The following is a 12,629-nucleotide window of genomic DNA, read 5'->3' on the forward strand; positions in this document are numbered from 1 at the left end:
ATAATAATAATAGTCTTGATGGACACGCTGCATATGTTCATGGTTCTCTACATACCTTTATCTTCTCATTCTCATTGAAATGAGAACGTGGGTCCAAACTCTTGACTGGTAGTGTAAGTCCTAAATGAGTGTATGTTTTTGTTTTGTTTTAGTTGGTTAGTTAAAATGTTCTGTTGAAAAACAAGCTGTGTTGAGAGTGGATTTCTTTTTTTAATTACAGGTGTATAATTTTTCCTCTGAAATTTACATGGCAAAAAGTTATTAATGTAGATCAGTTTAAGTTAATTTCTAAACAATTACTGTATTTTCTTTATGAATGCACATTTTAAAATGGGAATAAACAGGCATTACATCAGTACAAGACCTATGGCCAAGAAGCATTGTTACAAAAAATAATATACCAAACACAAATTTCATAATTGTTTTAAAAATGTTTAAAGTGGAGTTGGTTTTAATTAACGATTTATTTTGTCTTTTTTTTTCTAGTATCCCTGGAAACTGCTAGGAGAGCAAAAAAGCATCCATGGTCTTCCAGAGAGGTTACCGCAGTCATGAGACATTTTGGCGAACACATTAAAAAAGGAAAACTGGCCACTATGATTGAATGCCAACAATGCAAGAAGGCTGAATATGTTTGGCCTTTTTAATACTCAGAAATATCATGTTTGTGTATGTGTAAGGACATGGTCCTGACAAATAAAGTTGGTCCTGGCAATTACTGATTGTGTCATGGGCGGAGCTAAGTACCTCATTATCGTTGTCCTCTTAATACAGCATTGTGTCAGGTGTGTGTCTTGTATTTTGATTTCTGATGTGTTTATCTAAACTTTGAAGTGATATTTGTGTTGTATAGCTCAAATAGAATTTTTTAAGATTTACTACATCTTTCTAGCATAAGTGGAAAGTGGTGTCCGTTTAGTGTTGCAAAAAACTGGTTTGAAAAAATTGTCCTGCTAACTCAGCAAAACCAGTATAGGTGTGTAGGTGTGTGTGTGGGTGTGTGTGTGTGTGTGTGTGTTCCTTCGTTTGTCTGATAGCAAAGTATCTCTTGAAACACAGAACGAATTTTAATGAAACTCCCAGAAAGTACTCAATAATTATACATTTACTACTGATTACCACACCTCAAGATCGCTGTCACAGTTCATCGACAATAGCCAACACGAAAATAAGTCTAACTTAGTCAGTTTTACAGCTACTGAGCTAAAACTTGGTGTGGTAGTAGCTAAGAGTCATCCCAAACACGTGTTTTGACCAGTACACACTGCGCAACATCTTTGCTTAAAACTTTGGCATTAAATATAGCCGTCAACCCTGTTTGTCTGTTAGCAAAATATCTCATGAACCACTGGACGGATTTTAGTGAAACTCTCAAGAAGTAATTATTGGATGCGCATCTACAACTCACTAAATTTTGCAGTCAGTCCAATTCAAGATGGCCACCGCAGCTAATCAACCTTGACAGTCACAAATGTGCCTGTAACTCGGTCAGTTTTACAGATATTGCGCTAAACTTGGGGCGGTAGCAGATAATGCAAGATCTCACTTATTGGGTCAGCACTGGATGAGATTGAGCATAACGTAATTTACAAGGTTTGACCAAAAGAGCTGTAACTCCGTCACTTCTCATCATGAGATGATCTGAGTTTAAATCACTGGTGTGAGAGGTTGCTTTCCTTAATGCTAGGCCTTTATTATTTCCCATTTTCCCCAAAATCTCCAATATTAAATGCATTAATTACATTTTAGACATGATACTTTTATCACCAATATTCTAATTTCCTTTGTAAATTTTTCCTTTCTAATCTATAAGTTAGACAGCTCATAATGTGATGATTATCTGATTCACATTTTTTATTATGATGCTTCTCTATGATAAATAAACTTATTTAATCTTGTATATCCCATCTTTAAAGGGGAAATTTAATAAAATGCAAAAATAACAAGTTTTTATGTTTTTCTTGTAGTTAAACACAATCGTTGAACAGTCCAGTGGTCCATTTCTCTGATTTAAAACGTTAATGACTTGTTTTTAGAGTTTTTGTGTCAAAATCCCAAGGTGGCGTGATTGTGTGGGAGGTGGAAGGAGGTGGGGCCAGCTGCAGCAGACCGCTGTAAACTCTGAGAAGGTTACTGTCACAGTTTTTTATCAGGGAAAATGGAAGAAGAAGAAAAGGCAAGTTTTGTTAATAAGAGTACCGGTTTGAAAATAGGTTTGGGTTTTTTGTTTGTTTTTTTTGGTCTGAATGATGATGTCAGGAACTCAAGCCCCACATTTCACAAGGGGAAACATCAATCTTTACAGTGATCCATCCAGACAGAGACAGGTAGTAGATGTGGGTCTGACAGGCGGTGGTTCTTCTATTGACGGTTTGTATTTCAGACGATCCTCTTCAAAAGATTAACTCTACAGTCAGTCTCCAGACTTTAGATTGTGATTTTCACCAGGAGCTAAACTAACCACATCCATCAAACCTTCTTGATCTTTGGGAAGCTGAAGAATGACACAGCTGTTAGAGTTTTGGGTTGGTTTATACAATTAATTGCAACCATTTCACCTCCACACTATCATTATTTACTAGTTACTGCCTTTTTGGCGTTCCTGTGTTTGGCACGTGATACATCACACCTCTGAGTGATCACAAGAAATGCAGAAGAGACCCTAAACAAACTTCCCATCACGCTCCAAGTTTTGCATTCTAATTAGATGTAATCTTTAAGATGACATAAAACCTCTGAACAGAATCATCAGGAGGCGGGAGAAGATGGAGATGAAGCACTGTTTGCCAATACAGTACAATTAAGTGAAAACTTTTACACACTCTGGCTGCCAAAGTGTTACTAAATCACATTTCATACTGTATGTACTATATGTGAATGTATTGTATGATAACTGGATTGAATTGACTGTAATTGGGCTCAAATCTGACTTGAATGGATTTATTTTTGTTATATAATCCCCCAAGATTATAGAACAGAAATAATTTGTAAATAAACCGAACTGAATTGAAACTGCCTTTTCTAAAAGTCTTTTTTTGTAAGGCTGACAAGTCTCTCTTGTTGAGTAATAAAACAAAGTACAACCAAATCAGGCAATCCAAACATACCTATTTTATTTATTTTTTTAATCTGGAGAATAAATAAAGGCAATCCAGCCATGGAGAAATTCTGTTTTTCACAACATGTTTATTTTTAGCACCATAAAAAGTCACATAAACATGTCCAGTGTATTTGCTCTCATTCTGTCTTTCCTTTGGGATGGAGCGGTGATGGTGGAGGCCGAGGAAAGGAGTGGAGAATTGGAGGAAGGTTGTCTTCTTCTTCTTCTTTTTTTTGGCAAGATAAAAAGCTACAATAGCACCAGGTGGCCTGCAGGCGTCACTCACTTGCTGGCGGAGGTAAAGGTGAAGCATCCTCTCTGGTGGAACTGCATGTCTCTAATACGGCGCATGGACTGGATCTGGGGCTGGAAGGCGCAGAAGTCGTTGTAGTGTCTGTAGTCACCGCACTCGAACAAGTACTGGTAGCCTCTGTATCCGGGGTACTGGTAACCCACCCAACTGAGAGACACAGAGAGGGGGAGGGGGGACAGTCAGTGTGGAGTCTGTTACCTCAGTGTCTTCCAGGTTCTTGTGATTTCATGTCATGGTTTGGATCCTGTCACTTAAACTTCATTACCTTTGCTATATGCCTTTGACCATTTAGGGTTTGCAGAAGGTTTGGGGTGTCACTTCAGAGACTCTTGGGTAAGTTTTGGTGATCTTAAAACATTTGATCAAATCTATAGCTCTCCTAGATGGTTTCGGTGACCCATAGCAGGATGTTTGCGAAGTCTAATAAAACAAATTTCAGTGGTTCAGTGGGTATTAATGATTTTTGACTCTCTAATAGTCTTTTCGTGCCAGATTCTGTATTTAGAACAGAGTGAAGGCAGCAGAACTCAGAGAGGACAACCCAACATATGGAGGGACACCTTAAAGTGTTATCTTAAAGCTGTAAAGAAGCTGACTTTTACCGTGGTAAAAGTAACTATTGAGATCCTCACAGTAAACCATGGAGATTAGCACCGGGACTCTTCTTCCATGCTCGGACTTGTCAGCTGTTTAAGATGAACGATCATCGTCTTTGACCTCGAGGGACTGCTGATGACAAGTCTTTCATAAGGTCTACTGGCTATTAGGGAGATACACAATCTCATTTATGATGTTCTGTGGGACTTAAAGGAAGGTTAGTGTTCGTGAAGCAGGTTCCACTGACCCGTTAGGGAATACTGGGAGAATAAGCTCAGGAGAGGTCCTTTACAGGGGTATTTGTGATTCTTTTCTTACAATTAAGTGGGTTCTAAGCAATATTGGTGAAAATGATTTACATGTTACATATAGCATCACTAAGATGACAGCAGAGGCCCTTTATTAAGGTTATATTTGTCTTTGATGGAGCCACTGAGTTGCTTGTTGTTGCTCCGCAAAAGGTTCTGGCATTTTTAGGAGGCTGTTGGTCAATGAGGATCACTGAGATAGTTGTAGAAATCTTGCAGGAAGTCCTTAAGGGACAGGGACATTGAGACAACTGTTCGGTGTAGGGGTCTGCTTTAAAAGTCCGGTGATTATTAAGATTGTTTTGGGGCTCTTTAATGATCGGTGGTTGCTTTGGATCGTTCAGGGACTCCTTGGAAGAGCTGAACACTACTTTATAAAATTATGGAGCTTACTGAATGGGTTTAAGACTCGTTTTAGATATTTCAAATAGCCACTGAACAGGCTCTTAGAAATCTGGTACAAAATCATAGCAGCCTTCAAGAGGAATACTGTTTATCGAGTGTCCTTGGGGGCCTTTGTTAACACAGCTTCACTTTAGAAAGTTTCAGTTGATACTACTTGACAATTTCTACAGGAACTGAAAATGTTTTAAAAGTTGTAAATGTATTACAGTCGACTTTTATGATGTTCTGGCTTTGCACTACCCAAATAGTTTTTTTTGTTTTGTTTTGGTTTTTTTTTTGGACCATTGGTTAGTCACCTACATCATCATTTACACCAAATGTGGTAAAATGCCTTTTGTGGGACTGGTTCTGAGCTGTCAGAGGAGTCCCACACACCCGTCAAACGCAGAAAGCTTCTTGTGAAAATGACAGCGTCTATCTCACTGGAAGGCTTAGAGGGGCGTTTTGAGTTTAAATTTAAAATGTTCAGTAAAAAATATTTTGTCCGCCTAAAGCCTTGTCAGATTGTCAAGTCACCCTACGCTTGATAAATAACTAGACTATCACATAATCTTGTTGTTTCCTCTGTTATGTTCAGGACCGTATTCTCTCCGTTTTAGATTCGGAGAACCTGCCTCCAGATGTTTTCTATCTTACAGCTTCTTATCTTCTGCCGAACGAAGCTTAGACCGTGGCGAAAGTCGGTAACCGTGTCCACTCACGCTCCTCCGGGCACCCTCACGCTGCCCACTCTGTCGCAGAAGCCGTGTGCCCAGAGGGTGGGCACGTCGTCCTCCTGGATCTCCATCTTGTTGCCCTTGAAGTCGGAGAGCTCATACAGGCAAATCTTGTGCTCCATGCTGTCCTGCAGGGAGGAGGCGAGAACATTTCGTCTGGTTGACTGGTGCCAGTTTATGTGTGACTCTACAGGTGGCGGTGTTGCTCTGATTTTGGAACAGAGGACCGTCACGAAGTGCTCGGCAAACCTGCTGTGTTATGAGCCCAACATGGCACTGCTAAAATAGTAGGACTTTTAGGCAAACAACAAATGTCTTGCCCTCTTCCTCGGAACGTAGCTCATTGAATGTATGTTTCAACTGTTGCACGTACCATACGGATGGGCCTGAGGGACATGAGGCAGTCGCTGCGGTAGGAGTTGCTCCAGGTGTCCCAGCGAGGATACTCTCCCTTCTCCAGGATGAACATCTCCCCACGGAAGTTGGTCTGCTCAAAGGCAACGAAGCTGGAGGCGTGGGGGGAGGGTGGAGGGGGGGGGACCGGATAGAAGAGTGAGAGGGGAAACGACAGTAAAATGAAAGGTTTGGAGCTGCTTAAACAGTGTGTGTGTATGTGTGTGTGTCCACTTACGGGCCGCACTCCACAATGATACTACGCACTCTATCCATGCCACGGTCACACACGTTCATACACTCATTCTGGACCTCCATCATCCTGCCCTGGAAGTTCTCCTGATCGAACAGCATGATCTGCACAGAGAATCGGTTTCAGGCAGTGATGCTAAGCAGCTCGGCTACAGTACGATTACAGAAATGCTGTGCGTTTATTTATCACGGTTAGCTGGTATGGTGAGACATTACACTGAAAAAAGGTCTAGCTCTTTTTTATGGCCTTTTTTTATGATTTATTCCTCATATTTGAATTATTTTTTAAAGTGAAACCCATAATTTAGCTCCTGTTCTGCGGGATGATGTCCGTTCATCTGTTCATACACTCTAAAATCTGACACGTTGTTCCAATTTATAAAATATGAGTTCTGCTAACATCACTTTATTTTGTCCTGGATAAAAATCCCTTGTTGCATGTTAGTTTGTTTTTTTTATTTACTAACTGATTGATCTACTTTGTGTAGCTGTTGGAATTAGTTACTCTATTTCAGTTGAATAAAATGGAAAGTTTGTGTTAAGCTGAACTGAATTACCTCACTGACTAAACTGCTTAGTGTAATTGTTTAATTGTTTAATCTGATTAGAGGTGTGATCCTCTGAACGGAACCCGAACTAAAGCAACATTACTTTGAATTTAAAAGTCTATTTCAACCAAAACCAATGTGGCTTTTAAATCTGTTTAATCTAATCTAATTTAAATGTATCTGATTTAAATCTGTTTTGGTACAACAGATGAATATTTAACTAATCCTCTAGTTGCTCCAAAATTCTCCAAAACTGTTGTTTGATTGACAGGAACCCTTAACTCCCTGAAAATTGTTTAAAAAAATGTTTAAAATCCAGCAAAATATTGCATGAAAAACCCGACTGACCTCCAAAGCTAACATTCACTAAGACGATACATTTCAGTTTAACATATTTCTTGCAGCCAAGACGTATTGAACTCATAATTTCATTTAATCTTTAAGACTGTGATTATGTCAAAATGACACTTAATAATAAGATGAAACAACAAAAAAGGCAAAATCCTGTTTTACAGTGTATAACTGATAAAACTTTAGGAAACGTCAGCACTTTTTGCATCTTGCTATTTGAAAGTTGTGTTTTAATGTTTAAGTTCTCCCTTTTAAAACCCAATATTATGCTAAATTAAAACCACGAATGCCTGTTTGACATTTTCTGAACCTCGGCGTTGTGGCCAATATGACAGACAGCTGCTATGTGGTAAGGTTTCCTTGGCTTTTGCTCATTCGGAATGGTCTTTGTAGATCTGGTGTTACAAGGAAATGGTTATGTAACTACCAGTTCTAACCATACACTAAAAATAGGGTAAGCCTCGGCACTGCTGAGAACCATCCTTCATTGGAAACCTACCTTTTCACAACAGTCTGATCACAAAGCTTTCAGCTTCACTCTCTGAGATCATAAGTCTGAATATTTGGATCCTAAAACCTTCACAGATTTAGGTACTTATTGCACACTGAGCTGACAGAAATGGAAATTGGTTTATAAAATATTTGTCTGAAATTAAGCCTCCTAAATGGATTTCTAATTGCCTCAAAACCTGTTGCATGGGATTGTCCCCCCCCCCCATTATTGCCGGGTTGCGGCAGTGACTCACTCTGTAGGATCCCATGCCAGGCTCGCCGGTCTTGGTGGCCTTGCTGGTGGCGGCGGGGGCGGGGGCTCCCTTGTCCTTGGCGTCGGTGCCCTGGCTGGAGGCGGACTTGGCAGTCTGAGACATGGTGAGGGGCTTCAGGAGAGTCTGGGTGAGAGATGCGGCGAGACAAGGAGATGGACAGAAATAGAGGCGTAAATGGAAGTGTCAGGAGGACAGAGCGGGAGGGGGACATGGGGCTTGAAAGATGTTAACACTCTCTGAGGGCTTGTTGTTAGAAGTGTTTGGTATGTGTGTGATTTATACAGAAAACCAGTTGGGGTTTTTTTTTTGTTGTTGTTTCAGTGGGACTCTGGACTTCAGTTTTGGGGCTTTTCCATGAGCTGAAGGGAGACTCGGCTGAGTCAGGGCAGGGATCGGGCCCTGACTCTGGATGGATGCTCAGAGGTGTGTGTGTGTGTGTGTGTGTGTGCGTCTGCGTGTCCTTACCTGCGTTAGTACAGCTTGTAGTGCCGTGCGAAGGAGGCTGGCTCGTGCTGGTCCCGTCAGAGCTCAGCCCAAGCTTTTATACTCTGGCAAAGGCTAAACGTAGGGGCTCCCGGCACAATAGAAAGCCTCTCGTCATCACAGTTGGCCCGAGCTAAAGCCACCGGGTCGTCGCACCGCCTGGAAACACCGCTGGCCCCTCCGGCCTGCCCGTAAGCATTTCACTGTCAAAAGAAAAGCCCTGACCGAGGCATTTTTTTTTCTTTTCTGTCTCTGTGTCGGGGTGCCAGGCCCGTAAGCTATAGCTGTGTGGAGACACAAATGCAAAGGTTCAGAGGACAGAAGGAGGTAATCCGCTCTGTCACCTACACAGGCGCGCAGAAATGCAACATATTCAGTCGCTTTGGAGCTCGGAACAAAGACGTGGGTCCCGACTCTGCGCTGGGGCCACGTCAGGGCTCACCACTCGTTAGCTGGGAAGGGCCACACGAAAGAGAAAAACGGACAAAAATGGGGAGAGCAGTAAAATAAGGCATGCGTTGCTTAACACACTGCTGCCTTAAAGTCGAAGAACTGGAAGCAACCAACCTGACTTTGTTTTTAGGCAAAAGGCAGCTTTTCAAAACAGGAAGGGGGAATTTAAAAATAACAACTTAACTTCTGGACATTGAAAAAGAATCTGCTAAATTTGCTGTCTCTTGATGAAAGTATTTATCATGTGCCGCAAACAAAAGACCTTAAAAGTCAGAAAAATAGATAAAACTCCGTCAATTTTAAAGATATTAACCGAAAACTTGGTGTGGCAGTAACTGAGACTGATCCTCAACACATACTTCAAGCGCTGGCGGATTGCGCAACAACTTTGCTTAAAGTTTTGCTATAATCCATTTAGAGTAAACTCAGCCTGTCTGTTAGCAAAATATCTCATGAACCACTGGACGGATTTTAGTGAAACTTGCAAAAAAGTAATGAGCGGATGTATCTCTATGACTGATAAAGTTTTGGAGCCAACCCAACTCATGATGGCTGCCACAGCCAACAGACCTTAGAAAACACAAAATAAATATATTTCAGTCCATTTTAAAGGTATTGTGCTTCAGTTTAGTGTGGTTGTAGCTGAGAGTCCTTCCCAACATGTAGGCCTACTCTAAGTGCTACTTATTGCACCAGATCTTTGCCTAAAATTTGAGCATTAACTGTAGAAGTCAACCTTGTTTGTCTGTTAGCAAAATATTTTATGAACCATTAGACAGATTTTAATGAAACTCTCAGAAATTATTTATTTGATGTACATCTACAACCGATTAACTTCTGGAGTCAATCTAATTCAAAATGGCTGCCACAGCTAATCAGCATTAGCCAACACAAAAATAGCTATAGCTGAGTGAATTTAAGAGATATTGAGCTAAGGTTTGATGTGAAAGTAGCTGAGAGTAAGCCCCAACACATACCTTTGAGTGTGACATTTCGCAATATTGCACGAGATTAATAAATAATGTTATTTGCAAGGTGTGGCCAAAATGGCTACAACATCATAAGCTGATCTAAGTCTGAAACTCTGGCATGAATGACAGATCCTTCAAGGAATGGTAGGCCTTGAATGTTGAGTCAACATGAATTAGTACTACTGTTTTTTTCATTTTATACTTCTTCTTTTTTTTTTTTCTGTGACTTTAACTACTTCAGTGTTCATTTAGCTATTTCAGCCTTTCCAGTATCTAAACATTCAGCTCTTTCGGGACATTACGGTGATGAGTATTGGTGTTTGTAACTATTAAACTTTTTTACATATTTACTTTGATTCACGGTTTTTTGCTCTCATAAATGAGCCAAGAACTTAAATCCTTTAAAACCTTTTAGCAACTGTTTTGCTCGTTTTAGCTTTTGGCTACTGTTCAGTAGGTTTTAGCTTTTATTGTGCTAATGGTTTTTGCTTTCGTTCTTTTAACTAAATGAGAATTATTTTTTTATTGTGGAGCTATTGTTATTTTCGAATTCTCCAGCTCAAAAGCTTCAAAATGGAAATGATAAGAGGTTTGTTGAAATTTGGTGATTATCCTCTGGGATGGCATAAGCATAAGTTTGGGAGAGCGCCGGTTTCAAACACTCGGATTGGTAGTCATCTAGAATGATGTCATCAGGAATTGCAGCACTATATTTACCAAGCTTCATAATGACGTCAGATACTATACAAAGGGATTTCCAGGCGCTACGGCAGCCGGCAGGGAAAGATGGTAAATCTTTAAGGACAGTATAAGGGTTAGAAGACAAAGGCTTATTTCTGAAGACATACCTGTTGGAAAACTTTGATTTCGAAGCGGAACTGGTTTAGTTACTGGGATCACTGGATGGTGTCTTTATGGACTCATTCAGATCTCAGTTACGAGATCTCTGTGGGGGGGTTGACCCGGTGGTACAGAAGCCGCCGTCCAATCAGAGGATCAGGCGCTCCATCCACAGCCCCTGCAGCGTGCCCAAGTGTTCTTGGCAAGGCACTAATGCACCAATATGCCTATACATGAATGAAAAAAAAATATATAGAGCATGTGAAATATATAATAGAAAGGACTGGATGTGTGTGTGTGTGTGTGTGTGTGTGTTGAGGTTCAAAAGGTGTTAAATAGGTGTGGATCGTTTAGTTTTGTTTGTTTTTTTAGCAAAACAAAATCAGTCATTCAGATCTGGTGCTTAAAGCAAATAGGTATTGTCCTAAAAAATTAAACTAGCATTCTTCGGAGGAATGCACTCGGGCATTTAGTTGGGTGTGACTCTCAGCTACTGCCACGCCAAATTTAGCTCCGTATCAGTAAAACTGACTGAGTTGCAGCCAATTTTTTATGTTTGCAAAGACTGATTAGGAGTGGCAGTCGTTGTGAATCAGGCTGACTCCAAAAGTTGAACAGTTGTAGATGTTCCCCCTGTGATTAATACCCAAGAGTTTCATGAAAATCCATCCAGTTGTTGATTATATATTTTGCTAACAGACAGATAGGGTTGATTATGACAGTTATTGCCACATTTTAGATACAGATCCTGTGCAATTTGTTAGTATTGACTGTATGTTTCGTGGAACCACTCTCAGCTACTACCACACCAAGTTTTAGCTCAGTATCTTTAAAATTTAAAGAGTTATAGCCATTTTCCAGTTTCCTATGGTTAGCTGACTGTGGCAGCCATCTTAAAACAGGTTGACTCCAAAAGTTAATCAGTTGTAGATGTACATCCACTGATTACTTTCTGGGAGTTTCATTAAAATCTGTCTCGCAGTTCATGATATATTTTGCTAACAGACAGACAAAAACACACACAAACACACAACCAATTACAAAATCACCAGCCTTTCAAGGAAGCAGGCTGTAAAAACAATTAACATAAACTAATGATTACAAAGCACAAAGAAAGATATTGTTCTCCTTAAAATACGGTCATACTTCATCTCCTTTAATCTGGAAATTGCTAATCTGACCATCTGTTCACATGTCTGTTAGCAAAATATTTCATGAAACACTGGCTACAACTCAGTCATCTTTACAGATATTGATGATTCTGAGTTATGTAAAATGAATTACATGAGGATTATGTCACCTCTGCTGTGGGGATATCCTCTTACGCAGTTGGATTAAAGTGTGTATGATCCATGCAGATTATGTGTAAACTAATCCTGCTGTGTAATCTGTAGGACACCCACAGACTGCCAGACTTTACCCACTCTTTAGCAGAAACCAAAATGTGTCTATAGTGCAAAGGGATCGCTTAGTGGTTGATACTAAAGTACGGATTCTTCTTTCTTTTTTTTTACATTTTTAACTTAGGAAGTTTTTCAAGAAGTTTTATTGTTTTGATTTAGTTTAGAACTCACTTGTTTTGACATTGAACATATTTTTGCTTGTCTTTTATTCTGAAACTTAGTATTTCTTTCTCAAAGTAAAATAAAAACACATTTTTTAAATTTAAAATGCTCTATCATTTTCTCAAACAGGAAGAAAAACACTTTTTTAGCAGCAGCTTGTCATTCAGTATGGTTTAAAAAGACTTTTTTTTAAAGCAAAATACTTTTATTTATTGTACTAATGCATACAGTTGTGGTCAGACGTTTCCATCCACTGATTATGGCTAAACTTCCCTTTAGTGATCATGATTGACTGCAGTTGGTAATTCGTCTTTGCCAGCAAAAACAGCATTTGTTTGACAGCATTTATTGTATTTATTGATGCTTATCAGTCCCCCTTTTATAAAGAAACCGATTAGGACGTTGAAGCTTTCCATGAACTGGACCCTGCTGGTGTCTCTGTCCACAGTGGAGCCAGTTTTCCATCATCATGGACTGAGAGGGAGCCGGCCAAGAAAGAAGCTCCTGCTTCAAAAGCCAAACCTTCGAGCTGAACCTAAATTTGCAACATGGTTAAAACAAATGCCC

At 39.9% G+C, this 12,629-nt stretch overlaps 1 protein-coding gene across 1 annotated transcript; it reads right to left on the reverse strand.

Annotated features, from left to right (window-relative positions):
• Positions 1 to 3,166: 3,166 nt before the first annotated feature.
• Positions 3,167 to 8,345, reverse strand: crybb1 (crystallin, beta B1). The gene is made up of 6 exons (XM_017432276.3): positions 8,216 to 8,345; positions 7,730 to 7,873; positions 6,071 to 6,189; positions 5,813 to 5,945; positions 5,425 to 5,567; positions 3,167 to 3,560 (listed from the first exon to the last, which is right to left on the reverse strand). The coding sequence occupies exons 2-6, from the start codon at positions 7,850 to 7,852 to the stop codon at positions 3,383 to 3,385; spliced, it is 696 nt and encodes a 231-aa protein (XP_017287765.1). The 5' UTR covers positions 7,853 to 7,873; positions 8,216 to 8,345; the 3' UTR covers positions 3,167 to 3,382.
• Positions 8,346 to 12,629: the final 4,284 nt, after the last annotated feature.

This window comes from Kryptolebias marmoratus, linkage group LG14, assembly GCF_001649575.2.
Source record: "Kryptolebias marmoratus isolate JLee-2015 linkage group LG14, ASM164957v2, whole genome shotgun sequence".
NCBI lineage: Eukaryota > Metazoa > Chordata > Actinopteri > Cyprinodontiformes > Rivulidae > Kryptolebias > Kryptolebias marmoratus.

Excerpts from the sequence above, each read along its gene's own strand:
- crybb1 (XM_017432276.3), bottom strand. The coding sequence starts at position 7,852 with ATGTCTCAGACTGCCAAGTCCGCCTCCAGCCAGGGCACCGACGCCAAG. Across the intron at positions 6,190-7,729 it reads CTGGCATGGGATCCTACAGA|ATCATGCTGTTCGATCAGGA; the intron begins GTGAGTCACTGC and ends TTCTCTGTGCAG. Across the intron at positions 5,946-6,070 it reads ATCATTGTGGAGTGCGGCCC|CTTCGTTGCCTTTGAGCAGA; the intron begins GTAAGTGGACAC and ends CCACGCCTCCAG.